The following is a 21,594-nucleotide window of genomic DNA, read 5'->3' on the forward strand; positions in this document are numbered from 1 at the left end:
ATTAAGTGCTTGCTGTATCACAACCAGTATATTTTCTGGCTGAAGTTTGGTGCTGTAAGTGACGTAATTAAAGCTGCTGAGGAGATTTTGACACAAAGCTGCATTATATTCTGTTGAATTCCAGGTCTTCCATATCCACTTCCAGGTTTTAGACAGGCATTACCCTGGCAGCACTACAAGCCATTCTTCCTGCAAGCTGCAGAGCAGATGCCAGATCTGTAAGAAGCAGGTTCTTCTTAGAAGAGCAAGAATAGAGAAAGCCAGGGAAAAAAATAAACAAAAAAGCAGCACACAAACAAACCAGAGATTCTGAAAACCACAGTGTTTAGTGTTACAAATCAAGGTAAGCCAAGCTTGTTGCTCAGAGCTCTCTCAGCAGGGGGAATAAAAGTAACCTTTCTTCCCTGTTTTTTAGCATGGCAACTTGTGTGCAGTTCATTTGGGAAGTGACTCCTTCCCCTCCACAGCAAGGCAGGCACCCCTTTTATGTGTCACGGTGACAGGTGGCTTGAGGAGGTCCTGCAGAGGACAATATCAGTCAGTCCAAGCAATATCAGTGCACCCTCACCCTGTTCCAGTTGTATCCCTGCTGGATTGTTACCTGTGCCCTCTTAAGAGGGCATTGTCTGTCCCATCGTCTTCCAGCTCTTGGAGACGAACAGATCCCGGCTCTTGGCAAGGGTCACCAGGAGACGTCCCACATAGTAACCACTCACCTGGCCTACACCATCATTCCTGCCCATGGAAAGCAGGAATGTTAGTGACCCTGCAAAGAAGATGTAGAGGTGTAAGTGAAGCAACTCTTGTCCAGCTCCCCTGCATCCAGTGTGGAACAGCTTTCAGCATAGTTCTGGTAAGTATTTACTTAAGAAGACCCATTATCCAGCTAGATTTTTGAGATCAGATTGCTCAGTTTGTGTTTGTTGTAGCTTAAGTTGAGGAAGAAGGAAAAGGGAAGTCACCTTATTCCCAAGTTTAACTGGACAGTGAGCAATTTTGAGAAAAGAAAATAAGTTTGATGAATAGCAGACTCCCACCAGTAGATTTATCAAGACACTGAAGAAAGGACACATTGTATGGCAGACTGACACAGATAATTACTATCTACACCATGTCTTTGGCAAGGAATAATATGAAGCCTGAGCTATAAGCTGACACAACCCCAACTGTGAGTTCCTTCACAGTGAATTCAGAGTCCCACGAGTGTTAAGACAGCCATTCCTTGCAGAAAAGCAGCCCAACACCTCAGGCCAGGTGCTAGGAGCTGACCTTACCTGGCTCATAGGTTTTGAGAGGCTTCTGTGTCAGGCTGTTGATGATATTTGTCACCACAATGTTGGCATGGAGCCCAGCATGGTAGGCCATCTTGGGCTCTTTGATATCTGCACAGTCCCCAATGGCATAGATGTTCTCGTAGCCTTCCAGCTGGAGGTGCTTGTTAACTCTCAAAGCACCATTGCTTGCCATTTTGTCACCTGTTTTGCCAAACAGCAGGTTTTTAGAAGCAGCTTTGTGTTGCTTGTGCTTTGTTCCCCCCAAATGCTGCTGATGTGATTGACACAAAGTGAGGGGTTGTTTTTCTCTGTGTCAGGGAGAGATGCTTTTTCCCTCACTGTAATTAATCACTGCAGCCTCGTGCAATGCATCATCCTTTGGTGTTTCAGTAGAATCACCCCCGCAGGTTGTACACAGTCAATTCCCCACCTCACACCCCTCGGGCACCAGACACTGAAGAGCTGTGTTGCCTCTCCCCAGCCCATAGTTTGGGTTTTTTTCACTTACCAAATGCAGCAGCATATGCAGAGGAGTTGATCTTTATCCCTGTGCACAGCACCACCATGTCAACAACCACCTCGGTGCCCTTCTCTGTCCTTACTACCATGTCTTTCTGGAACTGGTTTGGCCTGAGGTTTTCCACGTCACTGACCTTTTCACCTGTTGCAACAGAGAGCCCTGGGTCACCAACCTTTGCTAGGCTGTGGTTTCCAGCTCAGGAATTCAAGAGAGTCACGTGTAACCAAAAAGGTCAGAAAGGACATCAGGAGATGCTTTGGCTAAGGAGGAGCAGCCTGTGGGTGTTCAGAGGCATCATTAAGGACATACTTAACAGCAGCTGGACTCCTTTCCTGAGGAGGATCTCTTTCACCTCCTGACGGACACTGGCTAGCAGCTCCACGTCAGCCAGTGCAGTTTTTGAGTGAATGAGGATGACCTGTTGGGGACAAAACAGCAAATGGGGACACGGGAACAGAGCAGGACTCATTGCATGCAAGGTGGGAACAGCTATAGCTGGCCTCCCTCCACCCTCATTGATGCCTGCAAGAACAACCAGGAAGGGGCACCTTGTGCCACAGTCCTTGCTGGTGGCTGGCTGGCTACAGGCTTGGCAACCAGATGTGCAGTCACCTCAGGTACCTCCAGCAGCACCACCTCAGAACAGTCTGGAAACCAGGATGAAGTTCATTGTGCTGAAGATGCTCCTACCTCTTTGTCCGGGTACTCTGTTTTGATCTCGGCAGCCATCTCCACTCCAGCAGCACCACCTCCCACTACCAGGATGCGCTGAGATTTCTCAATCTTCAAGAGAAAATTTGTGTTACAGGAGAAATGCAAAGGGCAGGAAGCCAGATACCTTCAGTCACTCCATGGATGTTCTGGGACACAGCACAGGCCCAACAGCAATAAACCTCCTAGCTCATTAAGAGGCAACAAGAAAGGAGTGCCCTGTGCACTCTCCCTGCCTGCCCTGTAACACTGTTGAGCATTTCAGGTTTCCCCTTGTGCTAGAGAAGCCATGATGAGCTCCTTTGTCCTGGCTGTGTCCCTCTCTCTTAGACACAGCTGGCTCCAGATAGCCACAGTGGTATCTGGGACAGGGAGGCTGAACAAAGGCAGGCAGCACTTCCTAAGAGTTGATTCCTCACCTCTTTGACCATGTCTTCATAGGTCTGGATGGCTCTTTCCATGTCAATGACTTGGTTGAACTTCCCAGGGAATGGCCCATCACTGCCTGTTGCAAGAATGAGGTGGGAGTAGTGAAACTCCTGGGAGGGAAGAAGGTAGAATGGGATATTAGACCTCTTAAAAACAGAGCCTAGAACACAGTGGTTGCCTCCTAATTATTTGTCACTCATTCCCTCACCTCCATCCCTTGCTGGTAACCAATCAAAGTACTTGTCACTGTCAGGAAGTGACTTTAGGAAGAGACCTGGTCCAGGTCACACCAAGCACCATTCAGGTGAGTTGAGAGCTTTAAAGAATTTACCCTAAATTTACAGGGAATAAGCTGATATTTATACTGGACACTCACAGCTGGTTCCAGAGACTAACTTCTCTCCTGAATGGAGGTGAGATGCTCTGGCTGAAAAGAGTGATTGATGCTGCTGCAGTTAAATAAGGATCTGAGCCCCAGGTTTAATTGTTGAGCTCTAAATCCAGCTCTAAGAATAAAAGCTCAACTGAGCAGGAGATGGGGTTGGGTATTATTTACTGCACATCCACATCCCAGCACAGCTCAAGGCCACTTAGCTTGGCTGGAAGGAATGGGGCTGTGTAGAGAAAGATGCCAAATTCTTCAGGAGGATGGAACACACCCTGCTGAAGGCTGGCTCCCTGCACTAGCAGGTGATCCCATGAGGCAGCCAGGTCATTGCAACACCCACCTCACCATCACTGAGCACAACTCGTTGCCTCCCAGGGTCTATGTCCACGACCTTGCCTTGTCGGAAGCTGTCCCCAAAAGTGGCTGAGTAGGAGATGAAAGTCTTCTTGGCAAATCCTGTGGGAAGAGGAGACAATGGGAAAGCTCTCCTGGGGAGGCTGACAACCCCCTCCTCCCCTCATGCTATCCCTGCTCAGACAAAAGCACGGCATGCATCTGGGACTGTGGGCTGGGCTTTTGCTGGGTGTTATCTCTGCCCAGCATCAAGCTTCAGGACCTTTGCCTCAGATCAGATGACAAGCTTGGCTTAGATGACATTGTCTCTGCTCCTGTATCTCCTGTACTGGTTTACCAATCACTGCTTCTGTGGGCCTGGCAATTTCAGGCTGGGTGTCAGAGGCTTTTTTCATGTAATCTGCCTCTCAGACCAAACTTTTGCTGTCCTTTTGATGCTTGTTCCCAGCCTCCAACGTGATATTTTACCCCTAAATTCCCCAGTGACTGGAGTGATGGGGTTGGCCCAGCCTCCAACTGGGGGTTGAGCAGCTCTCTGACAGAGTTTTATCATCCAGGGCCTCACTGCTCAGCTGTTCCACGTTTCAGTGGCCAGGCACAGAAAGTGATTGACTCATCCATCCCTTCCTGCTGTTGCTTTTAGCTTAGTCACCTTCCAAACTCTTGAAATAAAAAATTTTAGAAAGAGAGGGGCGAAGGAGGGATGGTCTGAGCAGTTTTTGCTCAGTTTTCCCAGCGGATGTGCAATTAGCTTAACCACGGACAGGCTCCGCGTCCTCCCGGTGCCAAGTATTTGTTTTCCAGATGGAAAACATCAAGTTTTTCACCATGGCGGGGCGGAGGAGGCAGTGCGAGCACCCCGTTCCCCGCCTCCCTCGGCAGATCCCGGTGGGACGGGGGAGCTGCCCGAGCCCTTACCGCTCTCCACGGCGGCCCGGAGGGCGCCCACGTTGTGATGGAAAGCATCTCTCACGTCCACCAGCACGAAAGGGACGGCCCAGGACTTGAGCAGGCTGGCGGCTGCCGTCCCTCCGAAGCCGCCCCCGACCACCAGGACCCGCACGGAGTCGTCCAGGGACAAGCGGGAGCCCATGGCGAGCGGGGCCGTGCCGGGGCTGGCCCGGCCCTCCCGGGCGGGGCTGCGGGCGGAGCCGGGCTCCTCGGAGCTGAGCCCGGCGGGCAGGGAGTGGCTCCTGCCGGGCGAGCTGAGCGCTCGGCATTGCATACATCCTCCCTCCGAGAGAAGGGCACCGGGTGTTTAATGAGGGACCGGGCTGGGTGAGTAATGCAGCGGAGAATGGCCCGCTCCAGCCGAAGGAACAACGCCTTGGAGAGGGAAATTAAGATTATAGAATTACGAAATTAATTAGGAAAAGCCCTTTGAGATAATCGAATCCAACTTTTGAGCAAACCAGCACCATGGTACTCAGTCTTCCCTTAAACACCTCCAGGAATGCTGAATCCACCAGGACCAGCTCTCTGAGCAGTCCATTCCAATGTCTAATCACCCCTTCTGTACGGGTTCAACTTAAACACAGAAAACACATATTTGCTCTGAGCGGAGCAGGGAAGGGAGCCAAGGGCTGGCTGTGCAAGAGGGAGGATCACAAAATCTCGGGATGGTTTGGGTAGGATGGGACCTTAGAGACCATCTGGTTCCAACCAGGAACACGAGCAGGGACACGAGCTCAGCATCACCATGGTGGAGACGGTGGGACATAAAGAGGGAAGGGCTGAGGAGGCAGCAAAGGGCTCTGGAGAAGGCTGAGAGCATAAAGGACATCCAGATCGTGTTCTTCCGTAGCACGGAAGTCGCCCCGAAGACTTTTCGGCTCCTGTGGCATTCTGGATAAATATAGCTGCTGGCCCCGTGGATAAAAATAGCTGCTGCACACACTGCGGTGCTGTGAGCTGGCAGAGCTGCCCCCACACCCCCCTGCTCCTCAGCCCTCCCCCAGCGAAACACAGCCCCGTGCCAAAACCCCCTCCCAGCAAAACCCCCTCCAGCCTCATGGGTGGGAGGCGAGGAAGCGATTTTCCTGGAAAAGCAGGGCCTGGAGTCAGGATTGCCGCCAGAGGGTGCAGCCAGCTCGGCCGTGGGGACACGGGGACACCGTGTCCAAGTCCAGCGCGTCCTCGCCTCGGCCACAGGAGGGGCTCGGGCACTGGGGAACAAAGGGATCCAAAGGAGTGCGGAGACGGTCCTGCACCCCACGGTCTTCAGGCTGGAAGAGAGCTAGGAGGGGAGGGGAAGGATGGAACAGCCAAAAATAAAGCTGGAATGGAGAAGGCCCTTGATGGGAAAGGCCATGGCTCCACTGGAATACACCCAGGGCAGGTTGGTGCTGTTTATTACACAGGAAATACACAGCTGGAAATGCTAAAGTTTTCAAAAGGAGAAAATTTTAATTAATCCATGCAATGTAAACCTTCAGAGCTGCTAAACAGAGAAGCACCTGTCATGGCCAGGAGATCCAGGAGCTATGAATGTCCAGAGGCTGGGAAATGTCCCCAAAGTAACAGTGCTCCAGGTCTGCTCCCTGTTTTTTCTCCTGGTACTGGCATGGTACCTCTGTGAGGAGGCTGCTGGAAGAGCCTGGCAATGGCTGGTTTTGGGAAAGCACAATTCAGTGCAAAAATTGTGAAAATCCAAAACCTGCCTCCATTTCTAAAGAGATGAACTCTGCAATTTAAATCTGGTTTAAGCTCTTCCCTCAAATTACATGACCAGGCTTGCTTGGCACCCCCTGTGTGTGAAGCCATTCCAGTTGGGCCAGGGCTGTCCTAACCTGTATAACTTCCTTGGTGTTCCATCTTGCTGGAGCAAAGCTGAATCAAAGGCCCATTCCTAGCAGATGAGGATGCTGAGGATGAGTTGCTGCTTCCCTGTCCCCCTTCCTCTGCACCTTTATGTCCATCTCTGTCTTTTTCCAGAGGCAGTTTTGGGCTTTTCATGCCAGGCATTTTCCCATATTTTACAGCACATATCCACTGCTGGGAGCAATCCATTACTCCAGGAGTACTCCAGGAGTTAATTTCCCCTGTCAATGATGTTTTCCCCCTCCAGGGCTACCTTCAGGTGAAGCCAGTTGGACAACAGAACATTGGGCAACCTTTCAAAAAAAAAAAAAAAAGGGGAAAAAAATCTTCTGGGCCAGTGAGTTGGAGATGCAGCAACAAGCAAGAAAACATCATTGACAAAAAGAGTTCCTAGAGCAAAGAGGGGAGGGTAGAAGGAGCCTTTGTGAAAACCCCCCATCCAACCCCAGGCAAACAGGAAGAAATTCGGAATGCCCAAAGCTGTATGCAGGTGAGGGCTCAGGTTTGGCAGGTGGGATATTTGTTTTTGGATATTTCTCCAGCAGCCTGCAGGCAGGTGGTGAAAGCTCATCAGCCTCAGAGAGGGGTTTTCCTCCTGCTGGTGGTCAGTGGGGCAGAGGCAGGTGGGCAGGCCTGGCCTGGCCTGCCTTTTTCCAGGCTCCCAGGACTTTTCCTCACTGCTGCCCCATGGACCAAATGCTCCCTGTGGGTTGGTAGGGGTCCAGTGGGAAGGTGGAGGTGTAGGGAAGGGGCTCTGTGAGTTGGTCTTGCCCCAGTTTGCCACTCTGAGACAGGCAGAATGGCAATATGTACCAGTCTGTGAGTCCTCTCCTCATGAGGTGTAATCATCTAGAGCTGAGACATCCCTCTGAGGATGATTAATCCACGGATGGGTACAACAGTGCTGTGTGGGGACACTTTAGGATGTCACCAGTACCCCTGCTGTGCCCTGGCCCAAATCTCTGTAAGCCTCTGCATCTTTGTTCTGCCCTCCCTCATCATCAGGGCAGTTTGGCCTCCCTAACATTGCAACAGCCCAGACAGGCTGGAAGAGGGATTACTTTCCTCCCTTCCCCCTCCTTTAGAGAGCAGTTCTCCCACCTAGGCCAGGCTGAAGGCCCCTTCCTCCCCTGCCAAACCTGAGCTGCTGGAGTCTGTTTCTGGCTCACAGCCATCTCTGCAAACCCCAAATCCTCTCCTGTATCAGCAGCCTCACACACCACATTCCCTCTGCCCACAGACATGTCCTGCACATCGTCCTGTGACAGCCCCAGTGGCACCAGTGTGGCTGCAGCTCTCTGGCTGTGCCCCTGGAAGCTTTGCTTTGAGGAGAGGAGGATTTTGAGTCTCCCAGGGATGAGGGATTGCTCTGGACAAACTGCCTGGCCCATCCTTGTCCCACAGCTCCCCATTTTGCCTGGGTGAGCTGGTTGCCCCCACATGCCTCGGGGAGCTCTGCTTCTGCCAAGGTGGAATTGTGTCAGTTCAGGGCAAAGAATCACCTGGAAAAAGCAATTCAGACAGTTCCTGACTGCTTTTAAACATCCACACTGGCTATTTTATACCTTATACATAAAAATCTACTTTTAGCAGAAATCAACAAGGTCCCACTTATATTTATTCTCTCCCTGACAAACCTCATTTTTCATTTCTGGTTTTTCAGTGGCTTGAGAAGACAAGCTGCTTCCCATGGACGACAGCACCAAAATCTCCCTATTTTGGTCAGGCTGGACCAGTCACGTTTATTTATAGGCAGTGTCTCTGTACATGCCAGCCCATAAATTGGTCACAGATCCCAGCCAGAAAAGGGTGGGAAAACCCCAAGGGTGAAATGCAATGGTCTCTGCAATTATGTTGATTTTTTTATCCATGAGAAGAGCCATGGGGAGCTGGGATCTTCCTCCACTTCACCCCAGGACTGTGCCACAATGCTGTTCTCCTTTTTCCTGGGATCACAGCATGCTCTGTGCCAAGGTGCTCCCCAGCTTCTCTTTTCCTGCACAATGCAGCAGGAGGAGTTATTGCCAGGCTCAGTGTGCTGTGGTGACAGGCTTCACCTCACCTGCCATCGACACCTACAAATTGGAGCTCATCCCAAGGCAAGTTTTTGGGAAATGGGGGTGGCCAGGCTCATGTCAGCTCCTGGCATGGGGTAAGCAGGGACCCAGCAGAGCTGTCCTTCCCCTTGGAGGAAACCCCAGCTCAGATAGCTCCTGCAACTGCCTTTGGGTTTTGTGCCATGCAGATCTTTCCTACCCCTCCAGAGACAAGCATACAGCAGACATTGGGAATTTTACAGAAATGCCATTTTGTGGGAATTCATCCCTCGCTGTGCTGTGATCCAGGAAGATGCCAACAAGGAGTTTTATCAACTTTATTCATGTCAGCTGCCTGGCTATAAGGATTGAAGGGATCTCCTTGGAAATTCTCTGGCTCCTGCAGCTGCAGAGCCCAGAGATTGACAGTGTGGTGGTAACTTTCTTTTATGGGATAACATGGTTTGTGGCATTAATCCTTGTGGGGTGGTAGAGAAACATAAAGGATGTCAGTGGCTAGGGTTTCTTTGGGAAAAGGGAGAGGGATTGAGCAAGCTCCTTTGCTCTTGGGGCAGCTTTTGAGAAAGAACAGCTTTCACTCCCAATGTGGGGAGTTTTCTTCCCCTTGCCCCCCAGATTTCATTACAGTGAAAGCAGAGCATAGAATAAAACTGTGTCCTGAAAAAAATGGGCCTCACAGACAGGCAGCCTTTGTCCAAAGGTGTAATTACAGGATAAATATGGGATGCAGACCAAGAAATGCAGTCTGGTCAGGCATGCAGTCTCTTAGAAAAACACAACAGAAAACAAGGTTGTCATTTAATGTTGAAATGTCCACATGTGCTGCAGCCCTCGCTGCCCATGGGTCTCCCCACTGACCTGGTGTTTGGATGGTGCAGCTGTAGCCATGGACCAGCTCCCTGCAAGAACCACACCAAGCCCCACAATGGAGAGAGGGAAAGGGTTGATCCAGCCTCCAGCAGAAGCCAGTGGGGCTGGGTGAGGGCAGGCAGTTGCTGGCATGATGGATTTCCTTCCCTCCAGTCCCTGTGCAGAAATCCCCTCTGATAGGGCTGCGAGGAGATGTGGGGGATTAGCTCATCCGATCCCATTAAATGGAGCTGGAACAAGTCAGGAGAAGGGTATGGGGGGTCAGGACAGCCAGCAGAGCAGCCACCACTTCTGCTCTTTGGGAGAAACCTCATGCCAGGCTGGAAAAAGGCCTTTTTATGGATTTCTATGGACCAACCTGGTGTCTTGGCTTCATGGACCAGCAGGGGCACCTGGGTGTTAAACTGCAGGGCATCTAAGGTGGCATTTCAGAGCCTTGCTCATCTTGACCACTCTCTAAATTGGCACCAGCAGCTTCTGCCTCTCCACAGCAAGCCCAGCCATGCCAGCATGGCCCCAGGCAGCCCTGAGTGCTCCGAGAGGGAGGCAGAGAAACAGCAGGATGTACCTGCTGTCCAAAGTCAACTCCGGATTAGACCGGCGGGAGGGAATCATTTCCCAGAAAGATCCCATTTAGAGGGGAACAGCACATCCATCATTTGTTAAAGCTTTCATCATCTCGTGTCACCTGCAGTGACCCCAAGGAGAAGCAGTTTTGGCTGGTGGCCCTGTCCCGCAGGACACATGTCCCCTCACTGCTCTGGGCTACTTGTGGAAAAGGTCTCTCTGGTGACAATCAGCACAAAGTTCCCAAATTCCCCCCAAAGTACAGCTATAGCAGGCTGGGAGGAGAGCCTGGAGGCACTACAGCTGCAGGCTGGGCTTTCATTTCCTTATTTTAAACCAATCTTTAGTACTGCTTTATTTCGGAAAGCTTCCATCTTTTGAAAAGAGGATTGAATATTTATTTTATTTTTATTTTTTTTTTGCTTTGGTGTCTATGAGGAAGGGTGAGGCTGCATCCATTGCAGCTCCTGTCGTGGGCTTCCTGCGTGGTCTGTCTGGATGCAGGAATAGCCTTGCTCTAAGGCACTGTTTCTTGCTATGATGACTTCCCCAATCTGCGTTTTTTCTCCCAAATCCGTGCCTTTCGGAAAGAACCGGGCAATGCCTGGCTAGAGCAGGGTGAGCAGGAGGCCCCTCTTGTGGGGGGACAAACCTCCCCCAGCCAGCTCGGGGGGAATTCAGCTGCCCCAACCTCCAAAGGAGCCGTGTCCCCTGGCGCTTCCCGATGCGCCCGGAGCCCGTGGGTTTAATGGGAGCAATTAGCCCCGCGGAAACCTGCATGGGTCGGGGGCATGTTTTCTCTCTGTCCTGTGACGATTTTGACGGGAAGCTGGACGGTGTCCAGGAACAAATGCTTGTGCTTGGCTAGCGGAGCCGGGCTGGAGCCAGCCGGAGGCAGCGCAGGTGAGAACGGGCGGCCCTGGCCATCCTCTCTGGCCTCGGCTCAGCCCAGCTCCCCCTTCCCTCGCCCCTTGTTTCCCGTGTTCCTGGATTTGCCTGTCCTTGTCCCCCTGAGCCCGGCTTTCCAAGCCCCGAAGCGCCCCCACCCACGGAGGGATGGGAGGGGGACACTGGGCACTCTCCAATGTCCCCTCTTCGGCTGTGGCAGCTCAGCAGCTATTCACCCCTCCTGCTGTTTCACAAACAATTACCCTAAAATTATTTTCTCTGCAAAAAACAACCTAATGGTGCTTTTCCAGAAGCATTTACCAGGACCCTGCGTCCAACTGCGTTCCCCCTCATGCCGGCCGAGCTCTGCGGGCTTTTCCCAGCGCGCAGCTGCGGAATATCCAGCTGACCTCAGTGACCCTGCTGCTTTCCCAGCAGGAAGCCTCCAAACAAAACCCGATTCACTCAGCAGCCCCAGGGCTGCTTGTGATGCCGGGAGCTGCTTGTGAAGCGGGGAGGAGGCTGACGCTCTCCGCCGCCTGCGAGCGATGAGGGTATGCCAAGAAAACCCCCACTTTGGTGCCCTTTTCCCCATCCAGCTGGCAGCGGGCATCCTGAAATCGCACCTTGAAGGCAGATGCCGGGCTGGGAAAGCCTCGGCAGCCGGGCCGGGTGGGAGGATGGCTGCCCGGGGCTCCGGTGTGGCTGCTCCCCGCCGGCCGGCCCCGCGCTCCTCAATGCCGCCTCTGTTCTCCCTCTTGGGTCAAAAACGCAGCTTTTGTGAGCTCAGCCCAGCCGCAGCCCTTCGCCGGAGCCCCAGCGCGTTCCTCCCGGCAAAGCACAGCCCAGCTGTGGCCAGCTGCCGCCTCGCTTCACTGATTTATTTTTGCTTTTGGCCAACAGCTCTAGCTGGGGAGAAGGGGACGTGCGGCTTCTGGGATCCCCTCTGGGCTCCTCGGCGAGCCCGAGGTGGAGACAACCACCCTGCACCAAAACGCTTGACTTCTCCCTAGAGTGGCTGCCATAACCCAAAATACCCCGGGCAGAAAAAAGAACGAGCTACAAAGAGGGCTAAAAATAGGCATTTTAATTAATGAAATGTGAATTGGAGGGGGCAGCTCAGCACTGGGTCAACACCTGCACATGGCAAACACCCCAAAACTCCCCGGGCCTCTGCCAGGTTTGGCCACCCACCAGTGCTGTTAGCACGTATTTCTGGGGCTCCCCCCGGGACAGGGGACACCCACCAGTACTAAGGGGACAGGAGATGCTTTGGACCCTGTGCTGGTTGTTTTCTTTTTAATCAGGTAAGTCTTTCAGCACTGCCAAGTTCGCAGTCGCTGCTGCACGGCGGCTGGGGAGGATTAAAGCCCCGTCAGTGCCTGGGGGCTCTCCCAAGATCATACAGGAGGACACGTGGTGGTCTCCAGCTGAAATGTGACCTCTGTTCTGGGTGTCTCCCTTTGTGCTGATTTTTGGGCTTAGCTCCTTGACCAGCTTCCCCACCCTTTTCACATAATAAATAAATAAATCCACCTGGTATGCAAATACACAGGAAAAAAAAAAAATCAAAAAAAAAAATCCAAACCTCCAAAACCAAGTTTGAAGAGCACCAAACCATAGTCACCTCATTTTGTTGTAGCCCAAATGCCATCCAGGGCTCTGTGGGCAGTTTCCAGTCTGTGCTGGTGTATGAAGGCACTAAACCAAGAAGGTCTCTGCGGTCTGGGTGCTTGCTGGCACCACAGGGGTTTTGTCCTTGCCCCATCCCAGCTGGCACGGGGGGTGGCAAGGCAGAGGTGCTTGGTCCTGTCCCCCTCTGCTTGTCGTCACCCTCCCCTTCCTCAGCGCAGCTCCCGAGCTGGGGAGGCGGCCCTGCTGCCGACCCCACCGCCCCTCACCCTTACCATTTCCCCATTCCCGGAGAAACTGTGAAATTCAGGCTCTGCAGGACCCTGGGGCCAGCTCTGCCAGGACGCTCCGGCTCCTGGGGCTGCCATCTGGCAGCAGCGAGGAGCATTTTCGGGAGCAGGGACCCTCAGGTCGCCTCCGGACCGGCCGGGAGCACGGCCACAGCCCCTCGTTCCGCCCCGCCGCCATCTCCAAGTGCCTCTACGTGACCCAGGCGGGCTGTGCCTCCTCCAGCAGGCTGAAGGAGCGGTTTGCCAGCGCCACGGGGCTGCTGGCCAGCTTGTAGCCAAAGAGCTGCATGGCTGGGGCGCAGGCGTCCTGCACCACCTGCGCCAGCTTGAAGGGCATGCTGAACCTCCACTTGTCGAACTGCTCCGAGGAGTTCTTGCACGTGGAGTAGACGCCGTTGCCGTCGTGGGGAGCCTGAGTGTTTTTGCCGATCCATTCCTCCACCTGCGGGGTGAGGGGCAGCCCGGCGAAGCGGAACATCTCCCGGGCCTTCTGCAGCGGCGCCCGCGCCACGTCCTCGTAGCGCACCAGCATGTAGCGGCCCCGCAGCCAGCCCGGCCGCCGCAGCCCCAGCTCTGCCGACACTCGGATGCTCTCGCAGTTGCCCCGCAGCCGCTGCACCTCCTCCTCGCGCAGGGGAGCCTCCCCTTCGGACGCCCACTTCTTCCAGGTCTCGTACTTGCCAGAGAAGGCCACCATGCGTGAGGCCAGGACGGCGCGGGGGTCCCGCACCAGCTGGATGATGCGCAGGTCCAGCCGAGGGTCCTCCACCAGCGGCTGCAGGAACTCCAGCTGCCGGATGCGCACCGTCTTCAGGGCCACGTGCTGCTTGCGCCGGCACGCCTCGGCCGCCAGCGTGATGTTGAGGGGGCCGCAGCGGCGGTTCTTGCAGTAGTACTTCTCAAAGACCTTCTTGGTGCTGGGCGTGCAGACGGGCTCCTCGCACAGCGAGTGGCTGGAGCCCCGCCGGAACAAGAAGGGCGTCAGGTGATCCTCAGGCACCGGTGAGATGAAGTTCTCTAGGATGTAGAGGTCGCAGAGGAGGAGCTGCTTGAGGACATCTCGGTAAACCAAGGCTGAGCCCACCGCGCTGGCTCCTCCCGGCAGGAAGGTCACCGTCTTCTCGACGTGCCAAAGGGGCTCAAAGAGGTAGAAGATGCTGCCCTGCTGGTTGAAGAACTCCCCGACGAAGGAGGAGCCAGTGCGGGTGGTGGCCATCAGCAGGACGTGCCGCCGTGGCCCGGGGTCCCCGTCACCTGCCAGCTGCAGGGTGATGTTGTACAGCTGCGACCTCAGCTGGGAGAAGGCGGCGTCCAGCTCCTGCAGCGAGGCCAGCGAGCCGTTCTTGGCCGCTGCTGGGCTGCCCTCGGTGCTGTTGGCCTCTGCCAGTGCCTGCGGGGACTGCTTCAGCTTGTCCGACACCCTGTGGGGAGACCCAGCCCAGCCTGGAGGACAGCGGGACCACCCTGCATCCCGCCGGGGGACTTGGGGGGTTCCTGCTGTGTAGGAGCTCAGGACTGGGGGAGAGGGGCTGAAAACCGTGGGGTGGCTCAGGTACCCCCTGCCTACCTGGAGATGAAGTTGTTCTCCTTCTCGATGATGACGAGGCTGATGACGAAGACCAGCAGGACGGCGTACTTGCTCCTCATCTTCAGGCAGTGCAGCAGCTCCCGGATATCCTGGGGTAAAGTGCGTCGGATCTCCATGGGCAGCGCACACAGGTCCCTCCTGCACACTGGGAAGGTGTCTTGGGCTAGGGCCTTGCCAGCCCTGCCTGTGGGGAGAAAAAGGATCAGCATGGCAATGGTTCTCTGCGGGCAGGGTGAGAGGCTGACAAAGGCTTGACAAGAGCGGTAAAAGAAGGGGAGCTCCTCCCTCCTGCTCTGTCCCACCCCCAAGGAACAGCTGCCCGAATGCCCCATTGGTTGCTCCTCCTCCTTCCCAAAATATATCTGCCTGACAGGACCCCTTCCCACGCTTCCACCAGCTGCCCCTGCCCAATTCCTGCCACCCAACAGCTGCCTGCTTCCCACTGGCAAAAACCTGCTGCTGCCAGCGAGGGGGCCCTCGGATCGTCCAGATTTTTGGTGCACTGTGGCTCCCAACCTCTGGAAAGGGGAGGGTTGGAGGCTCCACTGTAGGGCCCCAGTGTGGGGCTGAGCAGCTTCCGCCTTCCCCCAGCACGGCAGCAGCAGCTGCTGAGCCTCGAAAATGAAACCCAGAGAGTTTTCAGGAACAACGGCGGGCCGGAAAACGCTGCTGCTGCCAGTCCCCCTCAGGGACTAGAATGCTCCAGGGGAGGTTTTTGCCAAAAGAGAAAAAAAAGCAACAAATGATGGTGCAGCTGCTTGGTGTAGGATGCAAAACCAGGAGACTTGGCATCCCCGCCCAGCAGAAAAGATCTGCCTGTCCGCCGTTGCTGGAAACCGCTCTGAGTTGCACCAAACCCACAGCCCACAGGGAGATTTTGGGGGCCACAGCTGCTGTTTCGGGCTCTGGGGCAGGTCCCCAGTGTGCAGATTTACACTCCTAGGCCTTGCTGGCTCCTGCACCTTGCTGGTGCCCTGCCCGGCTGGCTGTGTGGGTGATGCCGTTCGCTCGTCCGGCTTTCTTGGCCAGACTTTCGGTGACTCAGGGAAAGTCTATTTAGGCTGGGCTTGGCTCCACCAGCGCGACCCCGGCAGCCCATCCCACCCCTGCTTTTGGGGTATAGGAGGGGAGCCAGGCAGAGCCCCATCCTCTGGGGGGGCCCCTGGGTTTGCTGGAGGGGAGATGCCCTAGCTAAGCCTCGCTCTCTGCAGCCCCCGGCAGAGCGTGGAGTGGGGAAGCCCTGCCAGGCGTTGCGTCACGTCCCATCCTCTTCCGCGTCGTGCTCGGTCAAAATGTGCATTTTTTTAGTGTTGCTCGCTGAATGCCCCTCCGGCTGGGAAGGAGGGAGCATGGGCAGGAGGGGTGGGATGTGCCCCGTGGCCAGGGCAGCACCTCAGCCTGCCAGGTTCCCAGTCCTTTCTGTGTGAGGACCAGGAATTTCCCAGCTTGAGCAAACCGCTCAGCTCCCAAGGCTTGGCTTCCAGCCATCTCCTTTCCAGCAAAACCTTCTAAAAAGAGACATCCACACCCACGCACCCAGGAAACTCAGGATTTAGTGGGATGCGGGGACTCTGGAGATCCCTGGCAGCCCCAGAGCCCTCCCACAGATGTGTCCCAGCTCCCCCCTTTCAGCAGGCGGCAGCGAGATCCCCGGCACACGTGTGCGAGTGTGTGTGTGTTTTTAACAACCCTGTTAGTTTAGTTTGTCATCGCGCCGCTCCTCGGGGACAGGCCAGCAGCCGGGGCAGGTGCCTTTCGCCAGCCACCCCCCATATCCCCCCTCCTCGGTCGTGCCCCCTCGATGACAGGACTTGTCGGAGTATTTGAGCAACGGAGAGAGAGGAAAAGAAAATAAACCAAATGCACAAAGTCCTCGGTGTGCGGGCGCGTCTCTCAGCGCCCAGCGGAGTCACGGCATCCCAAGGGGCGGTGATCTGCTTCCCTGCCCTCGCCTGGGGCTGGGGACAGTCCCCTTGCTGCCCGCACACGCACTGGGGATGGCATCAACCGCTTCCTCAGACGAATCTCTGGGCAAAGCCAGCCCGGGGTTTTCCCCCCTCTGCTGCCTGACCACAAATGAGCCACAGACTAAGGATTGTTCACAGGGATGACACAGAGAACCATGTCCGGCAGCGCTGGCAAAACCCTCATTCACAGGCCCGGGGCAGACATCATTCATTAAATAAACAGCCGGCTGCAAAACTCCTGCCTGGGAGCCGCGGGGCGGCAGCGACAGGCGCGGGGGCCCCGTCAGGGCTGAGCCGTGGGGCTGGGGACACACGGGTGACCTGGTGAGGCTGCCTGGGGCCGCTTGGCATCCTAAAGCTCTTCCTCGCTGGGGCCAGTGAGGCGCAGCCCGGCTGGGGCACTGCGTGAGCCACAAGCGCCCCTTTGTGAGTGGGAACAGAGGGGGCTCTGTGTCCCCGGCACGTTCCCCTCCAGGGCTCTGCTGGGATGGGATGGATGAGGAGAGACATGGGGATGCTGCTGCTGCTGCCCTGCCAGTGCCCACTCCCGGAGAATGCACCTGTGTGAGCAGACAGATGGATGGACATCATCCCTGGAGACAGCAGGCAGTGCCCTCGTGCTCTCCACGTCCCAAAGCAAAGCGGAATAATTTCCAAGAATGCTGAACTGAGATGTCCCGGATGGCAGCACCCACAGCTCAGGTGCTGCTCCCTGCCTTTTTCCTATCCCTCAGGCTGGAAGTGCTTTTCAATTCAGCAGGGATGGCTGCAATTCTCTTTGCAGAGATGATAACAGGACTTACGGATTTCCCAGATGAGTTAAAGCCAGAAAAGGAGATTTTTTTGGGTGGTGCTGGGGATTTTGTTCCCATGCAAACCTGCTCAGGTGGGATCCATCACCACCAACAAATTAACTTAATATTGCCACAGCAAGAAGGAAGGACTTGGACGGTTATGGAGACACCAAATCATTCCAGTCTGCTGGAGCAAGTTGGTTCATGGGATGGTTCATGGTTCATTTTCCCACTGGTGGTTCAGGTGGGGTGAGGAGAGGCTCTGTGAGAGGAAGGAGGGAAGGGATGCTCCTGTCACCCTTCAGCAGGGTATTCCACGTGATTGGCTGACTGGAAGAGCAGAGCAGAGGTTTTCAGCTCGGTTTTGGGAAAGGGAAGGTCTTAACACAAAGCCTTGGGGCTCTCATTCCCCAGCTCTGGCTGCCCTGAGTCCCCCACCAGGTGAGATCCAGGAAAGAGAGATGCCGGGGGCAGCCAGCTGGAGGTGAGACTGGATGAAGTCACATTTTCCTCTGGTGACTCAACAGGCAATAACTGAGCTCTGGACACAGAAAGGCAATGAAGTACCCACGTGCAAGAGTTCCCTCCCTGCCTGAGATCCTCCTGTCCATCCAGCCCCTGTCCACTCCCATGCGTTCCCCCATGGAAGCCCACAGTGACCTGCAGCTGAGCTCGCTGCCCCCAGCACTGCTGCTGCTCTGAGTAATTCCCTCCACCATCCTTTGCTTCATCAGGCTTCCAGCAGACACTTGGACCAGCAAAACACTGGGGCGGAACAACAAAGAGATGAGCACGGGCTTATCTGCTCTCCGTGCTGCTCTTTGTCTGCAACCTGGGGGAAAAAAAACCCTCTGTATTTACTCTTTCAACTATTTCCGCTCCCAACTTCCTCCCCAGTCTGGACTTGGGAAATGTGCCACCAGAGCTTCCCACTTTGCTTTCATCTCCAAGCAATTTTCATCCTGGTCCTGGCTCTCCTCCAAGGCATGGCACAAGCACAGCGCTGCTTCCGTTTGCCCTGCTGAGCAGCTAAGGAGCCTGTCCAGGCAGGTATTTTTTGGATAAAAGCATGTCTAGTCAAGCTAAAAAAAGAGGAGGAAAAAAGTCACCTCCTACGATGTTTATAAAGTCGCCGAGAATAGTCACAAGCCTCATCAAACTGAAGCCTGGAAACTGCCCATTGGAGGAGAAAGTTGGGAATGGAAAGTCCTTCTGACTCAGAGGTTACACTCAGGAGCAGCAGCGGGTGTTGGTACAAACAGGCATCACTGAAACAACTTTGTTTTCATTGCACAAAGCTCTCGAGCTCCAGGTGCACGAGGTTGTCTCCTGTCCCCCTTTTACTGTCCCACCTGCTCTCTGTGATGACCCCATGAGCTGTCCTTGTTCCTCGTGTCCCAGAAACCACCGTGCAGAAGGGGTGTAGAGGCTGGCTAGGGAGGGCACAGTAATATTTGGGATGGGACCAGCACAGGCTGCATGGCCAGGACAGACCTGTCTTTTCCCTCCCTCACCTTGGTGCTGTCCAGGGAGGTGTTTCCTCCTGACCCAGCAGAGAGGAGAGCTGCTGCTCCTGACCCTGGTGAACCTGGTGGGACTCAGAGACATCAGTGCTGGCCGTGGGGGTAAAACACGTGCATCTGCCAGGCAGGGACCAGCCTCTGGAGTTGGAGCTGGACTAGGAGCCGGCTAAAACACCTTCAGCCTTGAAAGCAACCCGCTGGAAAGCACGGACACGGCTGGGGTGGGGTTTGCAGCACCACCTGCAGCTAAGGTGAGCGACTGAAGTGCTGGGCAGCCGGGGGGCTACAGAGCAGACCACCAAGATGGGTGAGAGGACTGCCCGGCCCTGTTTTCCCGGCGCCGGTGGCACAATGCCGGCTGCTGTGAGTGCCGGCGGCCCCCGGCCACGCTGGGAACCGCAAATGCCCGTCCCTGCTTCAATGAGCCCTTTCTTTGGGGCGTAGAGCCCACGGTCCCTCCCACCGCCCCACACTCCTTCCCTTCACTGCTCCTGCGGAAGCCTGGAAGCTCCTCCACCAAACCCACCCCAAAAGCGGGGATACCGCGCTCTCTGTGCCTGCCTCTGCTCCCCATTTCTGTCTCTCCTCGCCCGGGACAGGCATCTGTAGCGCTCCAGGGATGCAGAAGGGACCGGTGGCAAGAGATGTCGGCCGTGGGGACGGTGACCTGTGCTCGAGTCAGCACAGGGAGACTGCGGGTGTGAAATCGAGCCGTGTGCTGAAGCAACATGGCAGATGCGGGGAAATTGCAGAGTTAAATCCCTGTCCTGGTGTAGTGTTGTAAATCGTTGGCTGTGGAAAAGGAGACGCTTTTCTCCAGGCACCAAAGCCAGGCTTGGCGCAAAGGCAGTGGGGTCTGGGCAGCTCTCCCCAGTGTGGCCGGGAGCAGCTGCTGAAATCCCGGTGGGCCCTGATGGGGGACTCTGCTGGGATGGCCTTTTCCCCCCAGGGTACCCCCGGTGCCATCCAGGTCCCGTCTGGGGCCGTGAGGCTGTCGGAGTCCCAGCTCCGGCAGAAATGTCGCTGGCTCCCGGGAGCCGGCCGAGGGCCAGCGTGCCCCGGTGGCCCCGGGACAGGAGGGGAAAGGGTGCGAACAACTTTCCAGTGCTCCCTGGTAGGGGCTGACGGATGATGCAACTCCGGGATGGTTGTAAGAAACTCTCCTTTTCCAAAGTCTCCTTCTGTCGCCCCAGCCGCGCTCCTCTCCGGACGGAGGCTCGGCGCTGCCGCCGCAGAGCTCGATCCTATTCCATTGATTATTTTATCCACCCCCCACCCGAGAGAAAGGCACGGGGAGAGCTGCTGAGCAGTCATGTGTTGGGAGGACTTTCGGCGGCAGGGCGCTGGGATCCGGCTGTCCGCCGAGGGGAGGGAGGCAGGGGAGGAAGGGAGGCACCGCCGGCGCTGCCCCGCTGCGGGAGCGGGCGGCGGGGGGCCCCGCACCGAGACAAAGGAGCGGCCGAGGCCGGAGGGCGCACAAAGGAGCCGGCGGAGCCCGGGGCCGCCCCGCGGGGGGATGCGGCCACCGAGCCCCGGGCTCCCCGCCGGCCCCGCTCCCCCTGCCCGCGGTGGGGGGAGCTCGGGGCCGCGGCCCCTCCTCGCACGCCCAACTTCCCGCAACTCCCCGCCGGGAAAGACCCGATCCCCGCCGCCATCCGAGCCCGAGCCCCGGGGCTCCCGCTGCCCATCGCGCCGGTCCCGGCCCCCGGCTGCGCTCCGGACCCGGCCCCGGCCCCGTCGGTCCCGACCCCCGCTGCACCTACCCGGCGGCGGCCGCTCCGCGGGGCGAGCTCGCCCGGTCCTGCCGTGCGGGAGGAGAGAGAGCAGCGGGTCCCCTGCTTTTCTTCACGGTGCTGTCATCCTCCCTCCCTCCCTCCTTCCCTCATTCCCTCCCTCCCCTCTTCCCTCCCTCCTTCCTTCCTTCCTTCCTCCCTCCCGGGGCAGCGGAGGGGGAGCGGTCCCGGCGCCTGGACGCGGGTCCCGGGGCGGGGCCGTGCAGGGTCCCCGGGCCAACCCCCGCTGCCCCCACCCCGACACGCCACGCCGGGAATCCGGGAGTTGCCGGCTCCCAGCCTCGGGATCGCTGGAAGGGGCCGCCTGGGCGCTGGGGTGGAGAAAAGGGGGGAAGAGGGGTCCTGGGAGCCCACAGACAGCCCGCGAAATTGTCCCGTCTGGGCCGAGGTGAGTCCCCTCCCGGGCACCACCGGCTGGTTTGGGCTGTAGGCTTCCTGCTCAAAGCAGGGTCACGCTGGGGTGGTCAGGGCTTTATCCTGCAAACCTCCAAGGATGGAGCTAGTACAATCTCTCTTTGCTCACTGTCTTACTGGAGAAATTGCTTCTTTTTCTATCCACTCCAAACCTCTCCTGCCCCAGCTCTCGGCATCCCACCATGTGAGGAACCTGGCTCCATCTCTGTGACCACCTTGTGGCAAGGTTCCTCTTTGTTATCCTCAGCTAAAACTGGCTTCAAAGTCAGCACCTTCCTCCCCAGACTCCACTTTATCCCCATACAGGAGCTGTGAGGGGGTTGGTCCCACTGGGGTGTGCTGTGCTGCTGAGGTCACAACTCTGTGCTCCAAGAGGGCAGGGACTGAGAGCATCCTGCTGGGAGCAGCCCAGGAGCACTGGGGGACACCGGCTGTCACTGTAGGGCAGGCTTAGGGTCTGGAGCATTAAATCCTACAGAAATGACTATTTTGGCTGAAGTGCAGAAATTCACCCAGCTCCCTCAAGAGACACCAAGGAGCTGAAAGACATCTGGCTCTGCAAGCAGAGAGAGATCCAAAAAAACTAGTCCCCATAAAAACTTTCAGCCTTCTTTTACATTCCTGGCATAGTTTTTCCGCTACGCATGTGGCATAGACAGCAAAATGCAAGTTTTCTTGGCATTTAAGTGTGATGACCAACATCGTTCATCACTCC

At 56.1% G+C, this 21,594-nt stretch overlaps 2 protein-coding genes across 4 annotated transcripts; both read right to left on the bottom strand.

Moving 5' to 3' along the window:
• Position 1: 1 nt before the first annotated feature.
• AIFM2 (apoptosis inducing factor mitochondria associated 2) lies at positions 2–4,811 on the bottom strand. Of its 2 annotated transcripts, none has more exons than XM_033515549.1 (9): positions 4,595–4,811; positions 3,663–3,778; positions 2,925–3,044; positions 2,485–2,577; positions 2,104–2,212; positions 1,783–1,935; positions 1,275–1,475; positions 602–766; positions 2–216 (listed from the first exon to the last, which is right to left on the bottom strand). In XM_033515549.1, the coding sequence occupies exons 1-8, from the start codon at positions 4,767–4,769 to the stop codon at positions 612–614; spliced, it is 1,122 nt and encodes a 373-aa protein (XP_033371440.1). In that variant the 5' UTR covers positions 4,770–4,811; the 3' UTR covers positions 2–216; positions 602–611. The 2 variants fall into 2 exon arrangements, with proteins under 2 accessions (XP_033371440.1, XP_015488401.1); XM_015632915.3 differs by lacking the exon at positions 2–216 and adding an exon at positions 308–519 and having other exon boundaries at positions 4,595–4,810.
• Positions 4,812–11,950: 7,139 nt separating this feature from the next.
• CHST3 (carbohydrate sulfotransferase 3) lies at positions 11,951–20,528 on the bottom strand. Of its 2 annotated transcripts, XM_015632405.3 has the most exons (3): positions 20,436–20,528; positions 14,368–14,572; positions 11,951–14,221 (listed from the first exon to the last, which is right to left on the bottom strand). In XM_015632405.3, the coding sequence occupies exons 2-3, from the start codon at positions 14,502–14,504 to the stop codon at positions 12,991–12,993; spliced, it is 1,368 nt and encodes a 455-aa protein (XP_015487891.1). In that variant the 5' UTR covers positions 14,505–14,572; positions 20,436–20,528; the 3' UTR covers positions 11,951–12,990. The 2 variants fall into 2 exon arrangements, with proteins under 2 accessions (XP_015487891.1, XP_033371439.1); XM_033515548.1 differs by lacking the exon at positions 20,436–20,528 and having other exon boundaries at positions 14,368–14,625.
• Between the last annotated feature and the right edge of the window lie 1,066 nt (positions 20,529–21,594).

The sequence above is a fragment of the Parus major genome, chromosome 6 (assembly GCF_001522545.3).
Source record: "Parus major isolate Abel chromosome 6, Parus_major1.1, whole genome shotgun sequence".
Lineage (NCBI taxonomy): Eukaryota > Metazoa > Chordata > Aves > Passeriformes > Paridae > Parus > Parus major.

Excerpts from the sequence above, each read along its gene's own strand:
- AIFM2 (XM_033515549.1), bottom strand. The coding sequence starts at position 4,769 with ATGGGCTCCCGCTTGTCCCTGGACGACTCCGTGCGGGTCCTGGTGGTC. Across the intron at positions 3,045-3,662 it reads TTGTGCTCAGTGATGGTGAG|GAGTTTCACTACTCCCACCT; the intron begins GTGGGTGTTGCA and ends CTTCCCTCCCAG. Across the intron at positions 2,213-2,484 it reads CAGAGTACCCGGACAAAGAG|GTCATCCTCATTCACTCAAA; the intron begins GTAGGAGCATCT and ends TGTCCCCAACAG.
- CHST3 (XM_033515548.1), bottom strand. The coding sequence starts at position 14,597 with ATGCTGATCCTTTTTCTCCCCACAGGCAGGGCTGGCAAGGCCCTAGCC. Across the intron at positions 14,222-14,367 it reads GAGAACAACTTCATCTCCAG|GGTGTCGGACAAGCTGAAGC; the intron begins GTAGGCAGGGGG and ends GTCTCCCCACAG.